The 19,395-nt window shown below is 42.4% G+C and overlaps 3 protein-coding genes across 6 annotated transcripts in view; all 3 read right to left on the bottom strand.

Annotated features, from left to right (window-relative positions):
* The window catches only part of crocc2 (ciliary rootlet coiled-coil, rootletin family member 2), a 40,690-nt gene extending 26,478 nt beyond the window's left edge, over positions 1–14,212 (bottom strand). For 3 of the 4 annotated variants that reach the window (XM_034583076.1, XM_034583075.1, XM_034583077.1), the window contains exons 1-3: positions 14,080–14,212; positions 12,587–12,740; positions 12,335–12,450 (exon numbers count right to left, since the gene is read on the bottom strand). In XM_034583076.1, the coding sequence (XP_034438967.1) occupies positions 12,335–12,450; positions 12,587–12,740; positions 14,080–14,136 (327 nt within the window). In that variant the 5' untranslated portion in view covers positions 14,137–14,212. Of the gene's footprint in view, positions 1–1,538; positions 1,747–12,334; positions 12,451–12,586; positions 12,741–14,079 lie in introns of those variants that run through there. The other variant, XM_034583078.1, reaches the window with a different exon arrangement.
* Positions 5,488–7,871, bottom strand: LOC117760521 (dynein intermediate chain 2, ciliary-like). The gene is made up of 2 exons (XM_034583625.1): positions 7,830–7,871; positions 5,488–7,482 (listed from the first exon to the last, which is right to left on the bottom strand). The coding sequence occupies exons 1-2, from the start codon at positions 7,869–7,871 to the stop codon at positions 5,488–5,490; spliced, it is 2,037 nt and encodes a 678-aa protein (XP_034439516.1).
* A 376-nt stretch (positions 14,213–14,588) lies between the features above and the next one.
* klhl30 (kelch-like family member 30) lies at positions 14,589–19,346 on the bottom strand. Its single transcript, XM_034583045.1, has 8 exons — positions 18,998–19,346; positions 17,619–18,462; positions 17,330–17,528; positions 16,800–16,886; positions 16,496–16,651; positions 16,049–16,237; positions 15,236–15,381; positions 14,589–15,110 (listed from the first exon to the last, which is right to left on the bottom strand). Exons 2-8 carry the CDS (start codon positions 18,390–18,392, stop codon positions 14,859–14,861), a joined length of 1,803 nt encoding a protein of 600 aa, XP_034438936.1. The 5' UTR covers positions 18,393–18,462; positions 18,998–19,346; the 3' UTR covers positions 14,589–14,858.
* Positions 19,347–19,395: the final 49 nt, after the last annotated feature.

The raw sequence follows: 19,395 nt of genomic DNA, 5'->3' as shown, positions 1-19,395 counted from the left end.
TACCTAGATGTATTTAAGTTCTAATACATAAAATCTTCACATTTTTAAAGATATTTTAGGCCCTAAAATTAAATGTTAGACTTTAATAATCCCTGACACTATACTATTTGTTAAGGATGTAAACAAAACTCTAGTGAGCACCTTTAATGGCACATATCCCGCGGCAAGCAAGCTATTGATTAATTAACTCAAAGGATCCACACATTTTGAAACACATTGTCTTTAGGGTTTCCCAGATGCTGCATCTGCACGTGTATGCCTGTCCTTCCTTGCTTTGCACTCAATGACCAGGTACTCCTGGAAACTCCGAATGGTCCCTGCTCTGCCCCGATGAGGAGGGTTGTTTGTGCTTTTTCATACATACTGTAGCTGCAGTGTGTGGGCTACTTGCCAGTGCCTCGCCCCTGCTCCTCACACTACAGAGAGGGCGCTTTTTTTTGGGTTTCTCCCCAGTCAGCTGTAAAGCAGGAGGCCGGGGGCTGCTCTGGATTAGCCATGCTTCGTGCAGGAAGCTCCCGGGGGGACGCCATAACGGTCGGCTGCAGAGACCCCCACTTTAACTAAACTCTACGACACTGCCATCTACTCACTTGCCCTGCTTGCATCATTAAATATCATCACTCTTTTCTCCGAGTGAGTTTGAACTAATTGTCATTCACAATACACCCATCGAGTGGTGACTATAAAAACTGAAGGCACAAGAAAGAAGCGTGTAATTCCAGTCCTCCATCGGCCCTAACTTGGGGGCTTACAGTCCTCACTGGGGACCCAAAAGTGTGCATACTGAACACCTTTACTATTTACAATCTGCGGAGTACAATCTCTTTTGAGCAGCCTTTGCGATCCTGTAAAGTGAGCTGAGCCCAGTCTCAATTGAGCCTAACTCTTTGAGGTAATATAATGCCATTTTGCAATCATGTTCAACATCGGCCTTTTTGTCATGGTATGTTTTATGCTTCCATATGGTTGCTATGGCTCCTTTTATTTTTGTTCTATCCCAAGTATCTGTTCCTTGAGCCCCACTTAAGTTTCCAAAGCGAATGACGGTTCAGCCTCTTAAAATGTGCTTTGAATTAGCTTTTTATATTTCTTGATATTTATGATTTGTGCCACTCCTTGCATTGTCTCTTTTGATAAATATTTCAAACAACATCAAGGGATAATCTTGCTTTGAATCATCTGCCAACAAGCAACAAGAGAATCATTTTCAAGGCCCTTGTGAAGGCTTTGGTGTTTGGCCAAAAGTCTCTGCCTTGCTCATGTGGTAGATCAAAATCCAATCCATTTCACTTACCAAATTATAATTACAATATTCTCTCAATGGCTGAATGTCACAACATTTGGAGATCCGATAACACCAGTTTATCTAGTGTTTCAGCTGGGGTTTTGTAAATGTCTATGAAAATGTCTCTTTTTCTACTATATAATACCAGCTCTGTTTATCCATTATTGTTTATTTACACAGAAATATATTTCCAGGCATATCGAGCAACAAGTCCATATCATCAGTCCTCTCTCTCGCTCTATCTCTGACTCACCCAGGGCGACATCTGGCCACGAGTGCGCGGTCCAGCCAGCATGTGAAGGGTTACAGCTGCAATCGTTTTCCCTGGCTTGGCCTGGGCCCAGAGGCTTAATAAAGGGAATTAATGGAGTGCACTATCTGTCAGATTCCTAAACACAGCTGGAGCGGATGTCCATCGCCCCCAAGCTGCCCAAAAAGCTTACTATCCTACTTCAACAACATACCCGCTCCCCCCTTCCCCTCGTGTTACCCCCTGAGTGCTGACTCTGTGAAAGAGCCCCAGCTGATTGTGAAAGCTGTTTATGTATCATCGCTGACCATAATTACACAATGTGGGATAACAAACAAGGAGAACTGAAGTGAGGATGGGGAGCAGCAGTGCATGTGTTACCATGGAGTGTGCGTTTGGGTTACAGGGACAGCTGCTGTGATGGCACACAGGGATAAAAGTGATCTGTGTAAATACAGCCAAACTAATAATACATGCTGTGTACTCATAAGCATGTGTCTGGCCTTGCACACAAATACCCGTGGCAAGGACAATGTTGTATAAAACCTGTACACACACACACACACATGCTCCGTCAGTTTAAGGCTTCATATTTGATTAGACACTCTTGACATGCAGAGAAGAGCTGAAAAGTGTGCTTCATGTTTGACTTTTAAGTCAGGTAACAGGATTCGTCTAATGCCAAATTTTGACAGGGTTTAATGGAATACTTTCATCAAAAATTCTGCACTGGGATGGGCTTTTAAGCATATTTTCTCTAGGGAAGGCAATTCATTTTTACAATTTCATGATAGTTGAGGGAGTCTGACTTTTTGGCAGTGTTCCACTCAAACCTAAAGCCTAAATGAATGGTTTTGTGCCAGCAGTAAAAACAAACTTGAAACAGAGGGGGGTGGCAGAGAAAAAGGGGACAGTAACACAATCTCTAAAAACATACTTTTCTTTAGGTCCAACTGTGTTTGACAGGGCTCCTATGAAGAGACCCAGGGGAATCAAGATTTCAGAGTGCACTGGCAAATGGCAGTTGGTGTCAGAAATCATTCACCAAGAGTTTATCTTTATCCAACTGACTGCCACACTGCAGCTTTATGCAGGCAGCCGCTAAGTGTTCATGCAGCAGGCTATGGAGGTCTACGTCTGAGAAAATGCACACTGGCGGGGCTCCAAAAGCAACACAGAGGGTTCAGAATTCAACCCTACATGTTCTCCAAACTCCTGAGGCCATCCAACTCAAAAAAACTAGGTCAAGGTTTATCCAGGTCCAAGTGCAATTTTGCAGGGTCACCAGAGATCACATTGAGTGACTCAATAGAGCCACAGAGGAAGGCTTTCAGAGTCCAGGTGTGACTTCACCGGTATTGCGTTAAAGGTCTTCTGTCAGGTCACAGAGACTCAAGTAAAGCTCGGGCAAGATGGCAATTAAGGATCTGAATGTTTCTGGACTTCAGCTGACATTGTGACAGTAAGACCATTCGAGGGATTTCAGGAGAGATCATCAGTAGTTAGGCATCATATGTATCATATGAACCCAGAATACATGTAAAGCAGGGGAAGTCTTGTTCCAAACTGAAAAATTTGCTTTAAAGGAATAAAGTCCCCCTCCGGTGAAAATCTGTTTTTTAACATTTGTGCCATAACACATTTTGAGTTGAATAAGCCGCAACACCATGGCTGAGTATTTCCAATTTAACACTGTAGTAAACAAAAGCCCAGTCTGAAAAAATGGACTCAGACAGCCAGGGTTTGTGATGTCACAAACGTAAGAAACCAATCCTGTCAACTTGTGGGTGGAGCTCAGTAGCTGGAAAAGGCTCCTCAACTGCAGGTGGGCTGTGAGGGTGGGGAGATAGACGAAGGGACAAAGAAGTGTAGGGGGTGTAATTAGTTGTATTGTTTACAAACAAAGAAACAAACAAACAAATAAAGAAACAAACAGATAGGGGTGAAAGCAAAACCTCCTGGGTGGAGGTAATTACCTTGTCAGACTGCATTGAGCAAGTACTGTAGGATGAACAGGAAGATACCTGGACCCCACCAAGCTGAGAGCGTTTCAGCAACACATGCAACCAAAAACTGCTGCAGCTGGTCTTTTACTCTTGTCCTTGAGCAATGTCCAAACTATCAAGACAAATTTCGATAACATTACACCATGTAAAATATACAGGGGAGTAAGTTCACGCTGAGGGCAGCTGGGACAAATGCTGACTTAAAAGGTTTCTCACATGATCTTGTGGACCAATGATATTCAATAAAAGTCACTATTTTTTCAAGCCTGAAAATCATATTAGATGTAAATAGAGCAAAATTCAGCAACATGACTGAAATTAATTAATCAGAACATAATCTTATAACATTTTTACTTGCTCACATTTTCTTTTAAGAGTTAATTGCAACAACCTGTGTTTCACAGCTTTGTAAACCATCAGACAAAAGTTTTCACACAAAACGACCTAATAAATGTACTGTAAGCTTTACTGACAATTTGCTTTACATCCTAAATTTTAACAATAGGAATCCTCATTGTATGTTATTACCAAAAGCCACTGAACAGTTGTGAATATGTAGTGTCTGGCTGCTTCCTCAAGACCAACTTAGACATATCAATATAAGCCTGAAATTAAACAGACAAGATTAACATAGTCATAATGTATATAATATATTCAGTGCTATGAATCCTTTGGCAGTAAATGCTGAGGGAGAAAGCTAGATCCTTTTTCGACTGCTGGCGTATATGTTAGTTTCATCCGGGTGCCACAGTCATTTGCCTCAAAGGCATTGCTTAGCACTTCACATTAACATCACACAACAGCAAAGCTGCCAAACTATCATGCTGTTCTTCAGGGAGAAAATAATTAGGAGGAGACAGGAGTTTTCATGGAATAGACGAGTCACAACAGGAGTCTCATAATGAACCTCTTGACTTATGAGACCAAAGAAAACTCTCAAGCTACATTAGCAGCTATGATATCTCTGATCATTCTGAAGAAAAATAAAGGCCTTGTACTAATCCGTCCCCTCCACTCTTCAAATCACTACTTAGTGGTGTCAGTATCAAATTCCAACTACACTAATGTTTTATGGCTGGAACTCAACAGCCGGGGTAAGCCTCACTGTGATGGAAGTTTTCTTTAAGATCTCGTCAAGCTCGGATACGGTAAGGGTAAATCAAAGGATGACTTTAATTCTGCAAATGACCGTATCTTTGCTGTGTTAAGATCCTGTTCGTGACGCCAATTTGTTCTGTACGTTTTCTGGAAGCTGGTGAAAGGAGAACTCAGGCAGCAACTGGTGTCTTATCCAGAAGAGTTTAATGTAGAGTTGATGCATCAAGGAGACCAGAAGGTGAAACAATATGCAAACGCTAACAGAGTAACATGAGCAATTGTCGCCCCCTGAGTCAGAAGAAGTCTTCCACAGCCTCCCAATTTATCTCCCTCATGTTGCGTCACCCATCCCAACACCGAATGCACGAAAGCATGCATACCTAACCTTTACATTTGGCTACTGATGTAATATGCAAAAGAAGAGTCAGTGCCTCTCTGTCTGGGCATCTGAATTATATATGAAAGTCAATGAGCGTAGATACAATGTACTGCTAGCTGGCCCTTTATCTATAAACGGACTATGGGTACTGCTTGGAGAGAAGGAAGATTCTGTGGAAAGTGTGAGAATGGTCAAAAAGTCTCTCACGGATTTAAATTTTTTCCCAGTGTTGCCTATGTATCCACTACTGCAGTATCAATCATGAATTATTAATAGTTTATGAATATTGATTAACAGCTTAAGGAAGATCAGAAGAAAACATTTTTAAAAAACATATACAATTAGTTTTCTTGACATGTCATTTTTACTGTTGCACAAACTGAGATACACAAAACGGAAGAGTATGAAAGAGAGTAAAAGATTGTATCAGGTTTGTGTGTTGGAGAGTGAAACATTAAACTGGGCGTTGCTACATTTCCTGCAGCAGCCTGAGCAGCGTCTCCATTTTGGCTACTTCCACTTCTGGACCTTCGAGCAGCTCCTGACCCTTCTTAGCCTTGGGTTTCGTGCGAAGGTTAGGGGAGAGTTTGAAGCTGGTGACGTAGCCTCTGTCGTCGCCCACTGTGATGGTGGGATTGATGGGGTTAAATTCCAGGTGCGTCAACTTCGTCCCTTTGGCCACAACAGACTGCCGGCAGATAGGCTCATATTTGTTGATACTGAGGTCAAAAACATGAACTTTGCCATCTGCTGTGACAGCACCAAATACAGTGGAGGAATATGGAGACCAGGAAACATCTCCGACAGCAGCATTCAGGTCAAAGGTTAGCAATGGAGTGTTGACTGTATGGTTCCAGATCTTGACGGTCCAGTCCAAACTGCTAGAGACGAAAACTTTTGGGTGGAAGCAGTTCCATTTCACAGCATCCACTGCCATGCTGTGGGCATTGTAGGTCTCCAGTATATGGCTGGAGTAAGTCTTGGAGCACTTGTGTATTTTCCCTCCCTCTGTGCCAACTAGGAAGAGAGAGTCGATCTGTTTGTGGAAGTCAAACGCTGTACCACAAGTGAACATGGGCAGCTGTGCATCTTCTGGCCCTTCAGATACAGCACCAATCAGTGACAGTCTGATAATATCTGTGTAGAGCAGCTCATTCTTAACAAGTGTCCAAGACACAATACGGCCATCAGATGACACAGAATAGAAATTGTGGTTGTTGTCCATGTCATTGTTCTGCCAGCGTACCTGCCAGACAGGGTCAGTGTGCTTGCCAGTCTTAGCTGTGCTTTTGAGCACAGGCTCCACTCCCTCGTTGTTCAAATTGTAGACGGCCACACAGCCATCATAGAAGCCCACGGCCACCAGGTTAGAATGCTGCTTGTGGATGTCGAGACACAGGACGCCAGACTTGGTGGGGTAGATGTACTCTGGAAACGATGAGTTCTTAAACGAATAGAAGACAACCATGCCAAATCCCTGGTTCCTGAAGTCGTACGATCCCATACCCACAGCAAACAGGTCATCAAATTTGTTATTCCAGCAGAGGGCGGTGACAGACAGTGTTTTAGCTTTGTCATAATGGAACTTCCACAAAGGGAGAAGGGTGCCCTCCTGGTCCTTGAACTCATCAGAGGCATCTTCAAAGTATTTGAAATTTTGTGCTTTGTCATCAAATGTGTTTTGATGGATCATTCTTTCAAAGATCTTGGATGCTTTTCCTACTTCAGTGAGGTCGTCGCTCTCCATCAATATCACCCTCTCCGGTACTGTGTCTTTCTGCTTCTCTTTATTTTTTTCTAGTTTTAGCAGCTCCTCCACGTGCGCGTCATAGTTCTCCCACTGATTAGCATTGGCAGAGAAGTTGATGCGTGGAGGAGGATCAGTCTGGATGCTTTTTTCCCTTAGTGGGTTATTGAGGGTCTGGCTGGCCCTCTCACTGAAGTTGATCTGGTTAGGACGTTTCTTCTGCTTCTTGGAGGCAACACTATCTGTTCTGTCTTCTTCTCCAACTCCCTCCACTTCCCCTTCATCTTCTACAGGTGTAGCCAGGGTTTCATTTTTCTCCTCATCAGGTTCAGCTCCTGTTTCCTCTGTTACAGCCTCTCCTGGGAGACCCTCTCCGGCTATCATTCTTTTGGCCTCATCAGAGTCTTGATGTATAAGGCTGCCCTCCAACACAAAGTGAATAGCCACTTGTTCCACAACAACAGGCTTGAAGGAGTTGTCCTTGAAGCTGTAGCGTACAATATTTTCGGGTGCATGTGGGTTTTTGGCATCCAGGATCCTTGTGATGTCCTCTTTTAACTCAGCCTCAGTGAGCTCCAGTTGATCTTCAGGTTTAATAGGTCCTTTCCCATGAGACTCATCCCAGCCAACACCCTTATCCACACATTCCTCATCATCCTTTCCCTTTTTAGCAACTTTGGTTGGCTTCACTCCAGGTACCTTCTGAGCAGTTGAGCCCTATGAAAACACAAACTGTGAAAAGCTGTACGGCTAAAACTGACAATCGCATAGTGGAAGAAGCATAATACTTACTCAACAATAAGTGTGCTGCTTTCACCTCTTCTCAACTTTATTTACAAACTTGTATACAAACATCATTACAGATAAGTGCTTGACACAGAAAATAACCAGCTACAGTTAAATAAACAGATAAATAAATATCAGTTCATACAAAAACAAAGCACTTCATACAAACATTTAGTCAAAAATGATTTATAACATAACTGTGCTGCTTTCACTTGTGGCGTCACAGCTTAATGTTTAACTAGTTAGAGCCAGCTAAACTAAACAAAGGTGATGCTTACCTTTTTCACCGAGGCTGCAACCTTGCTGTTTGGCCCAGACATCGTGAAAAGAATCCGGTTTGATGTTTTGATCGATAGTTGTTTGGTGAAGGTCTATATTTCCACAGAAAGTTATAAAAAATAAAGTTTAAACTAGTGGGTAAGGTCAAGCTCAAATCGTGGCAGCGGTAGCTTGTAGAGGAACTTCCGGTGGCAACAGAAACTGCCACTGATTTGTAAAGGCAGCCACACTGTGGGGCCTCTAAACAGTGTTACATCAAAGGCAGCTGCTTTTGATGTAACACTGTTTAGAGGCTGCTACCTTCGTTGTAACACTGTTTAGAGGCTGCTACCTTCATTGTAACACTGTTTAGAGGCTGCTACCTTCGTTGTAACACTGTTTAGAGGCAGCTGCCTTTGTTGCAACACTGTTTAGAGGCAGCTGTCCCAGTTGCCAAAAGTGTTTGGGGAAGTTTTCTTCCCGCTGTAGTTGCTCTCAGACAGTGGCGGCAACTATCTAAGAGCAACTACAGCTGGAAGAAAACTTCCATCGCACTTAAAATACATATGTAAGTATATACACTACCGTTCAAAAGTTTGGGGTCACTTAGAAATTTCCTTATTTTTCAAAGAAAAGCACTGTTTTTTTCAATGAAGATAACATTAAATTAATCAGAAATACACTCTATACATTGTTAATGTGGTAAATGACTATTCTAGGTGGAAACGTCTGGTTTTTAATGAAATATCTCCATAGGTGTAAAGAGGCCCATTTCCAGCAACTATCACTCCAGTGTTCTAATGGTACATTGTGTTTGCTAATCGCCTTAGAAGACTAATGGATGATTAGAAAACCCTTGAAAACCCTTGTGCAATTATGTTAGCACAGCTGAAAACTGTTTTGCTGGTGAGAGAAGCTATAAAACTGGCCTTCCTTTGAGCTAGTTGAGTATCTGGAGCATCACATTTGTGGGTTCGATTATACTCTCAAAATGGCCAGAAAAAGAGAACTTTCATGTGAAACTCGCCAGTCTATTCTTGTTCTTAGAAATGAAGGCTATTCCATGCGAGAAATTGCGAAGAAACTGAAAATGTCCGACAACGGTGTGTACTACTCCCTTCAGAGAACAGCACAAACGGGCTCTAACCAGAGTAGAAAGAGAAGTGGGAGGCCCCGGTGCACAACTCAGCAAGAAGACAAGTATATTAGAGTCTCTAGTTTGAGAAATAGACGCCTCACAGGTCCTCAACTGGCAGCTTCTTTAAATGGTACCCGCAAAACGCCAGCGTCTACAGTGAAGAGGCGACTCCGGGATGCTGGCCTTCTAGGCAGAGTGGCAAAGAAAAAGCCATATCTGAGACTGGCCAATAAAAAGAAAAGATTGATATGGGCAAAAGAACACAGACATTGGACAGAGGAAGATTGGAAAAAAGTGTTATGGACAGACGAATCAAAGTTTGAGGTGTTTGGATCACACAGAAGAACATTTGTGAGACGCAGAACAGGTGAAAAGATGCTGGAAGAGTGCCTGACGCCATCTGTCAAGCATGGTGGAGGTAATGTGATGGTCTGGGGCTGCTTTGGTGCTGGTAAAGTGGGAGATTTGTACAAGGTAAAAGGGATTTTAAATAAGGAAGGCTATCACTCCATTTTGCAACGCCATGCCATACCCTGTGGACAGCGCTTGATTGGAGCCAATTTCCTCCTACAACAGGACAATGACCCAAAGCACACCTCCAAATTATGCAAGAACTATTTAGGGAAGAAGCAGGCAGCTGGTATGCTGTCTGTAATGGAGTGGCCAGCGCAGTCACCAGATCTCAACCCCATTGAGCTGTTGTGGGAGCAGCTTGACCGTATGGTACGCAAGAAGTGCCCATCAAGCCAATCCAACTTGTGGGAGGGGCTTCAGGAAGCGTGGGGTGAAATTTCTACAGATTACCTCAACAAATTAACAGCTAGAATGCCAAAGGTCTGCAATGCTGTAATTGCTGCAAATGGAGCATTCTTTGACGAAAGCAAAGTTTGAAGAACAAAATTAATATTTCAAATAAAAATCATTATTTCTAACCTTGTCAATGTCTTGACTATATTTTCTATTCATTTTGCAACTCATTTGATAAATAAAAGTGTGAGTTTTCATGGAAAACACGAAATTGTCTGGGTGACCCCAAACTTTTGAACGGTAGTGTATATAATTCACGATACAGGACAGCCGTTGTCTTTTGTGTATAGTGATTTTGTCAGATGACACTGCAGTTTTAAAAACAGTATCTTAGCAGCGCAGTGGATTTGGAAATGGCTTGGAAGTGATTGCTGGTTAACATGCATTCTTCATGGACTGATTTAACGTTGTTCTTGTGTTGTTCCATTGTTTCTGTCATTCGTTGTCAACAGACACAGGAACACATTTAAATGAGAAGGACTTTGTTAAGAATTCAGCCTTTTTAAATGTGAGCAGAGAGAGCCAGAGAGAAGCAAAGGGCTGTAACTAGCCAGAATTCAAATCTGACACAATGATATCTTGAATAGGCTAATATGGATATTATGTTATCTTGCAAAATTTAGCAACTTTTCAAACCGGCTTTAGCTAGTTTCCATTAAAAGTTGTTTATTGTGGTCCCACAGCATCTTTCAGTTTCACGCATTAACCATAAACGGCCCAGCCATATACTAGGTTTTGACCTAGTCTTGTTCTGTTTCATGACTTTTCACACATCTAAAAATATCAACAAAATAAATATGCTATATATATCTGCCAAGCTAATTAAATTATATTTATAGCCTTGGCTTTAAAATAAGTTCCAAACGTAAGGCAAACAGCGGGTGTTCATTAGATTTAAGCAGCAGAAAGAGCGCAGTGTTATCACAAATGCCTGCTTTGTACACCGTGAAAAATGAGCTTTTTCTTCGACAGTCTCGAGGGAGGAGGCCAGTGACCCTGACAATTTTCCCCCCAAAACAGCAGCCGCTGCACGAAGGGGGCAACCATGGGGGGGCTATGAAGGGGGACGCTGGTTCTCGTGAGCACAGGGGGTCTGAGTCTACCTGAACAGACCACAAGGAAAGCCTTCATGAATCCACCCTCCTCTCTCTTATTTACTCTTACAAACACATACACCAAAGCACATGCATGCAGATGCTCCTATGTGCACACACGCACAAACACACACACACACACACACACACACACACACACACACACACACACACACACACACGCACACGCAAACACTTCTTGTGAAGACACTTGCTGACATAATGCATTTCCTAGCCACTAACCGAAATTTTAACTTAATTCTGACCTGAACCTGAACTTAAGGTCAGGTTAGAATAACCTAACTTAAAGTCTTAACCTTCAAACAAGTTGTGAGGACATGGTAAAATGTCCTCACTTTCCCAAAAAATCCCAACTCCATAAGGTCTGTGACTCAAACTGGTCCTCACAAAGATAGAACTGCAAGTACACGCACATGTGTAATGTGTACTGTGTGTAGTTCCGTAGCCGCTAATTAAAGAAAAATGTATGACATAAAATATGTGCTTGTGCCAAGTTACATTAATTCAATTGGGAGTCTGTAAATTCTGCCCTCAGTTTTCACTACAGTACATGCAAAGCTGTTTCAAGCTTCCCACAGTGTTTGTTTGTTCAACTCCGAAAGGCTTTCCCTGCTGGAAAGAGCCGTGCTGCACTGATGTTTACTGTAACCGTATTCCATTTCAAACGCATGGAGCTTTTTGCAGTCAATGCTCCAGTGTGGCTCACCCTCTTGATCTCATCTCCAAACAAAACTGCATAAATTTACCATCAACAGTATTACATACTCTAACTCCTTTAAGAGCTGTTTTAACATCTGACAGCGTTTAACAATGTGGCCTCATTTAGAGCTAGTGTGGGAAACACTTTAATTTAGAGATATGCTTTATTGGGGTTCAATACAGTCACATGTTGAAAGTATCATAATGATGATGTTCATGAAAAGACTACATGCCCTGTATATCCTATTCAAAATAAGAATGAGATGAAGACGTGTATAGTTTATTCCATTTGGCGGGTTTGGTCATTTTTGGTGACATCGGTTACAAAGCAAACTGTACTAGAATGGCATGGTTCCTGGTACTCAGTCGAGTACATACCTCTGCCAAGGCCCAACAGTCCCCTTACATTCAATGAAGTTGCACTGGATTTCAGTCCCCTTATGAAGCCACATTTATATTCACTAAATTCTGATTATTATTTGGATCTGCACCAAATTGCACATACTTTTAAAAATACCCTATGTCACAATGTTAAAGAAGGTGAAAACAATTTCTGTATGTGCCCATCGATCCGGATCCACACTAAAAATTACCACATACCACATCCTACCACAGAGTCTTGTGGAAATCCGTCCAATTGTTTTTGTGTAATGCTGCTAAATAATAGAAAAACAAAAGAAATGAAAACATAATCTCCTTTAGTTAAAAACGTGAACAATGCTCCACACCCTGACCTGAGTGTGTTGCTGCCCTGTGTCACTCCTACCCTGTCTGTGAGACTGGCATGTTTGCCTGGCGGCTGGTCACGGTCCATCTGCCTCGGAGACAGCTGCTCCCTCAGGGCCCTTCTCTCCTCCAGCTCACTGACCTCACAGCTCTCACCTGAGATGAGGAAGCAGATCATGCGTACTGAAGTGTCAATCTCACCACTTAAGGTAAAATAGTAACTGCTATCCAGCAAGGCAGCTCTATTCTCTCTGCTGGATGTGTGCATTTCAGTTAAAGCTCTCTTCCCTACCGGCCGGCTGCTGAGCCAGGTTGCGGGTGATGATCTGGCGGATACGCATGGAGACAGGCGTAGGCGTGACACTGGACTCCTGCCCATCACCTCGAAGTGCCAGAGTCCCCTCTCCTGAGCAGTCATCAGAGTGAAGCAGGGATTCCTCCAACTTCTAGAATCACAACAATCACCCCCACACATCACTTAGCTGAGCATTAAAAGGCCCAAGTTATTACGGTTTGACTCAGAGGAGTTCCAATAACAGTGGATGAAAAAGTAGTGGCTCTCACTAAGTAAAAATACATAAGTATAAGCAGTGTACTGATTCAAAAGTAGTCATATTCATTTCACAGAATGGCCCAGGGAGGTTTAAATGTTATAAATGTAATATTGTTGGATTGTTGTGATTGCTTTATTATGACGGACGTTTGATTATTGCAACACTTAGAGAAGTGTTTGGGACATTTCCATCTTAAAAAAAAAAGCTCCATAAATGATATTGTTTATATGAAACTGTTCGATCTATAAATGTAGTGGATTAGAAGTATAAGACAGCATCGATTGTATATAAAGTACTTAAAAATGTATTTAAACACAGAGCTGCAGAAAATGCACTTTCTTACTTCCACTAACGAAATGCACCAAAATAGGAACTTGTCTGCTCGGGTAATGTACTTACTTACTTACACTGTATGATCATGTACAGTGTGAAGATTATGAGGTGAAGCTGCTGTATCCAATTGTACATCGAGTCTCAGGTAAGGATCTCTGATTCAACATGTGTCTTTCAAATGAACGAGATACATGTCTTCAAGTAACAAACCAGAGTGGTTTTGTGGTATTCATACTATCTATCTATTTTATGCTACTTTATTTTATTTATTTATGTATTCATATATTACAGTAGATTTGAGAGGCACATACTTTTTTCTCAACTAGATTTATCTTGAAAGTATGCACTGGTTACATTGCAGATATTATTGATACAAACATGATCAAGGAATACATACGTGTTGTTATGGATAAAACTACCCAGCAGGTACTTACTAGTCAAAACACACCTTTTTCATGACAGCCATTTTGACATGAAATACTATGATAGGTAAACCAAAGATGATTGCATCAATATTTTTTAAACAATCATACCGTACATATTACTCTGAGTTGGCCCATTCTATCAAATAAGTACTTTGTATTTGGATGCTAATACTTTTACTCAGCTAATTTCCATGCCTGTCTTTTACATGTAACATAGTATTTCTAAGCTGTTTTACTGCTGCTTTAACATAACCAATATTTTCCACAGCAAATATCCTGAATTCAACTGTAAGAAAAGGTTTCTAATAACATTACCAATGGCTCTATTGTGCAATAGTCCCAGAAGGCTGTAAGGAATGCAGCCACCCTGTCATTTCGTTATTCAGCATCTTTTACATTTTAAAGTGTCCTCCGTTGAAAATGCCTGATAAATAGTTGGCACCCTGTTCGTGTGTCAGTGTTGTGTTACCGACCTGAATCACAGCCTCCAGTCGAGGAGAGTGTTCACCTTGCTCCCGTTGACAACTCATTGCAGAACGGCCCCAGCTTTGACAGTAGAGTGTTAGCTAGAGCTGTAGCGTGCTATGTGTGGGTAAGAAAGGTCAGGACAGGAAGTTGTCAAATGTACGTACAAAATGCAACGCTGGCAAAGATGAGTACAACACAGGCGGTAGCTGCACAAAGAAAAGGGCTCCAGAGTGCCGAGGTTCAAAAATCACAGCCTGAACTTTTTCAACAGGAAACTTTTGGAGCGACAACAAGCTAACTGGTCCCAGGCTCCGTTGCCAAGGTTACCACGCGCTTCCGGGCCTTCGCCATAGAAACAGAAAGCTGGCTTGGGTGTTTCCATGGCAGCACAGACGCCTCGAGACAAGCCACTGGATTCCGATGAGTTAATGATCGAGCTGCTGAAGGCAACATGAACAGTGGGTTTACATGTGGCTGACAGCACATTTTATAAAGAAGAACACAGGAGACCACAAACTGTTTCTTCAATTATTTAATGACTCACAAGCTTCATTCAGTAACACAACAAGTCATCCACATATCAAACACATAATACAAAGTTTATGTAAATTCCAGCTGAGCTGCCAAGCCGGTCCTAAACTCAGTCAGCAATACCCGAGGATCATGTAACACACTATTGTGAGGCACAATGACATCCAGTGATAAACATGTCAAATACATATGATAGGAACACGTCTCTGAGAACTATTTTGACCCCAAGTTTAGTCTGGTCAGGGACACAAGGTCATTGTGTTAAATCTACGGGGAAAAGCTCCGGCCACTGGGAGGGGTCTAGGAAGATGGTGCAGACCCCGCTGTAGAACCAAAGTCTTGGCAGGAAGCCCTCCACCTCCCAGTTGTCGGCCGCCCGGTTGTAAGACTCCACTTCCACCCCGTAGTCGCCCTCCATGCCTTTCCAATGGCCCCCAGTGACAAATAACATCCCATCCAGTGTTACCAGGCCGCCATTCTCATGAAGCATGTGGAGAAGCTGGACCTGATGAGACGTGGAAAAGTAATCAAATAGCTCAATGTAAACTGATTATTTTTGCTATATTCCTGCAATAATTCATTATATATAATATTATTATGAATGTTGTCAGCAGTGATTCCTAAACCCACCTTCTGCCACATGTTCGCCTCTGGATCATAGCAGTAGACTTTCTTAGTGTTGTCGGCGACCAGATATACAATCCCATCAACACAGACAGAGCGAGGAGAGGACAAGTACTTGGGGATAAAGGGCGAACATATGCTGATCCAATTATCTGTAAAAAGAACATTTAAATAAAGAAGAGAGAAATATCCATTTAATCAACAACCTTTTTATGGAACAATAACCTAGATGAGACTGTTAACTTTATCCTTTGACTGTTATGTGGGGCCATTATTGTTGCAACATTATTTTGATTCGATTATTCTGATTCTAAATTCACATTTGCAGATTCGTGTGAGCGTTCTCAAATCACAGCGCATATTTGCATATATTTTCACACATTTACTGAAAATGCACACGAGGATTGAGATACAGTTACACAACTCTCACACAAATGATATTGCTACATTATTGGCCCCATTGAAAAACAACTACATTCACATACAGTATACTGAGGTAAAAATCTAATTTGTTTCTTCATCACATCTAGGATCTAAAGATACAGACATTATTGGAGAGAGTACAGATCATTTAATGTAGATTTATTGGGAAATCTCAGATAATAAGTGTTACAAAAATACTTGAGTATGAAGCTACAAATGAATCCACCAAGAGGGCTTTAAGACTTATGGCAATACTGTGATGTATCTTCAAATGTTTGTTTTTTTCTCTTTCTTTTTAATATTAACGTTACAAACCTGCTAATAAATATTTGAGTTAAAAACAGGCATGAAGTTTTTATCCCTTCGGTAGTAATACAGGTATTCGAGCATCCTTACCTATAACGGGGTTGTAGCACTGCATGGTCAAAGCATTGTACTTCACAGCACATGAACCAATCACGTAGAGCTTCCCATGACACGCTGTGGCGGTGAAGTTAGTCACATATTTTAACGCGGGGCAGGTCGTGGCCCACGTGTCGCTGTAAGGGTCATAGTGCTCGACCTCAACCTGGACTGATGTTGTACCTAAAGGAGGGAAATGTGAGAAGAATGAGTCATCATCAGTTTGTAAATGTTCACAAAAACGATAACATTTAAAGGATGTGGCAGAGCAAACACACAATGATAAGTGCTGCCCTGTTTTTTGAGGCCATTCATCTACTAAAAGAAATCAAATCAAAGTATCACTGCAGAGGTGAGACCCTGAGAAGTCAATGAGCATCTGGAGTTTCTCAGTGCACTGCAAGATTCAGGCTCCTCATGCGGGACTATTTATTTTCTAACCTCCGATGACGTAAATCTCCCCGTTGAGCATCGCCGAGGTGTGGTTAGTCCGAGGCCGGAGCATAGGCGCCACAGTCACCCACGTCCCCTGCTTTGTGATGTACTTCCAGGTCTCTGTGGTGGACCAGGTGTTGGTATTCGAACCTCGCGAGCCCCCTGTCAGAGAGACGAGAGCGCTTTGTCAAAAGTCTGACCAGGTTTTGCATTATTCTCGAGAAACCTGGTGAGTTCTGCTCAAAACCGTTTATCGTCACTCCTTTGTTGTTCACCAGTAAGGTTTCTGTGTTGCTCACACTTGACCCACCTGTGACATACACGTCATTGTTCAAGGAGACCATGGAGTAACCCCACTTGTTGGGGTTGGGGAAATTAGGGAGCTCGTGCCACTGTTCTGCAGAGAAAGAAAAAAACTGAGTTAACATTTGTGCATCATAAAGGAAAAAAGACAAATGCACACCAGGGAAATTAGGTAAAAATGCATTAATTTCCTCTTGGAACATTTAAGTCAAAAGTCAGTTATAGAAGGTTATTGGGAGATTGTGGCCGGAGATGTTTTGCCTCAACATAAAGCCAGAAATCTTCCCATGTAATAAACACAGAAGAAGACGCGCCTTCTTCCAGCTCTGCACAGGAGCTGAGAAGATGATGCAGTTTTGTCACATCTGAACCGCTTTTTCTGTCGGGCTGTTTTTTCGTCAGCACTAAATTTAAAGACCTTAAAAACACCTCTGCCAAACTGGTATGAGGAATCAGGCAGACGTTTCCTAACAAACATCTGTTGCAAAATGGATTGTGAACTTGAAGAAGCTTGGTAGGGGAAATATCTTTTTTTACTTGTTTTTGTGTTGTAGAAGGCACAGTTCCTGGGCAGCAGTCTTCGTAGTCTTGGGTCTCTGTCTTCATCCTCATCTGAGTCATCTGAGTCTTCATCATCCAGCGAGCGACCTCCCATTACAAACAGCACCTCTTGCAGGTTTGGTTGTGGACTTGGAGACATGACTCTGTCCAAATATTCTGATGACAAATCCATTTTCTAGAAAAGTAAAAGCGATGATTGTTTTTTCTAGAAACCTTCTCACATTACGCAAACAAAGATAAGAGCGAAAAGAAGAATGTCACTAACCTCTCTGTGAATTTGTTCTACTGCCTCTTTGCAGCTGGGAGAGGCCTGAACCAGACTGTCCTTCAGCAGGGTGTCAGCCAGGTAGTCCAGGCTGAGGAGAGCGAGGCGGGACAAGGTGAGGAGCTGGGTGAGGTGGCAGAGGCGAGAGTCCTTGTGGTGACTAACCCACTTCAGGATAGCCTCCACACGAGTGTGTTCTGACCGAATTTGTAGTCCTTCATCAGACAGGCAGGAAACCAGTCTGTCTTTGCCCAACAGCAGAAACTCCTCACTTTGTTGCACTGCCTCAAAGTTCTCTAAAAGGAAAGCCAAGGCTTTGGCGACCACCTCTGGGCAGCCGTGGATCTCCCCAAACTCCAGGATTCCCAGACAGTTGGTTCCATCGATCTGATGCTGGAGGTATCGGCTGCATACGGTTCTCACAGTCTGGAACTGCAGCTGGCTGGCGGTGCAGATCAAACCCTCCACATTGCTCTGGTTGATGGTTAGTTTGCCCGTGTAGGCAAAGTCCAGCAAGTAGCTGAGGATGTCAGGATCAACATCTTGGAGCTCCACGCGGGCGGCAATGCTCTCCACAAAGTCGCCTGAGAACATGCAGTGAAAGTACTTGCTGCAGAGAGCCAGCACGCCACGGTGACAGGGGAAGTCCCGACCGCCTGCGCTCAGCGTCACATCCACCAGTTTGGGTTGAGTGCGTAGGGAGCGCAAGCCCTCAAGGATGCTTTGAGGATGAGAGGACAGGCAGTAGTCTAGATCATCCACATTACGCACCATCGTCAACTCGAGTTCAAGATGTCGGTCAAACCTTTCAGCGGGACGGTCAAAAATCAGGCTCGGAGCTTATCTGCAAATGTAGACAAATTTATAAATATGCAAAAGAAATAATTCTATTAAACATTTTAAAACAATATTTATAGATATTAACATCAAAACTTTAACATGAGGTACAAACTCTTATTCTAAAGCAGCCCTGAGAGCAGAATATTTTATTTGAAAGACAGTTTGGATTTATCTGTATGATTGAGAGATGATGTAACTTGTGTGGGCGTGAAGTAGCAGAGTAGTTGTGTTGCAATGTGTTATTTTTACTTTTTAGTATTGTCTAACAACAACAACCTAAAAATAGAGGGGATGGAAAGAAAACAGTTTCTTCTCATTCTAATTTGTTCTTCCTTATTAAATAGTGAAAACATAAAACATGTCTTGTAAAAAAGTCCCACACAGTGTTGCACCACTGTGTTGTTTTAAGGACGACAAAGTAGCTTTGGCCGTGTGATCAGCTGCAGTTTAGCTTGAACCACCTCCACAATCAGCAATAAACTACATTTCCTGTGGACAAACACGGTAAAATCAAGTAAAGAACCAACAAATAAACTCACCACAAAAGAAGAGAAAGGAAATAGTGGCTCATCGTCCCTGTGAAAAAGTTGTTTGTAGCCGAGCAGCGGGTCAGATCAACATGGAGTGCATGGAGTGCATGGGCAGCATGGCAAAAGACTTTTTCCAAGACATTGAGATGGACTGCCTGTCTTTCACTGGGTTATTTTTAGGACCGACAGTGACGCTGGGCTAATGTCAGATTCCAAACAAGATACATGGGACCCACAGCTGCTGTTACAGGCACATGCTTGGCATTTTCTAAATCTTCCTGGAAGCTAGTAAAAGAGGTAAATAGCATACTACCAGGGATTTGTATGTTGCAATTGAACAACAATAAAGCCATGAACGACAAAGTGTGTAGTGTTAGTCCACGTTGGGGTTGAGATACTGTATGAGA

The sequence above is a fragment of the Hippoglossus hippoglossus genome, chromosome 4, assembly GCF_009819705.1.
Source record: "Hippoglossus hippoglossus isolate fHipHip1 chromosome 4, fHipHip1.pri, whole genome shotgun sequence".
Taxonomy (NCBI): Eukaryota; Metazoa; Chordata; class Actinopteri; order Pleuronectiformes; family Pleuronectidae; genus Hippoglossus; species Hippoglossus hippoglossus.
Note: the sequence above shows the minus strand (reverse complement) of the source record. Positions and strands in the feature narration are given on the sequence as shown.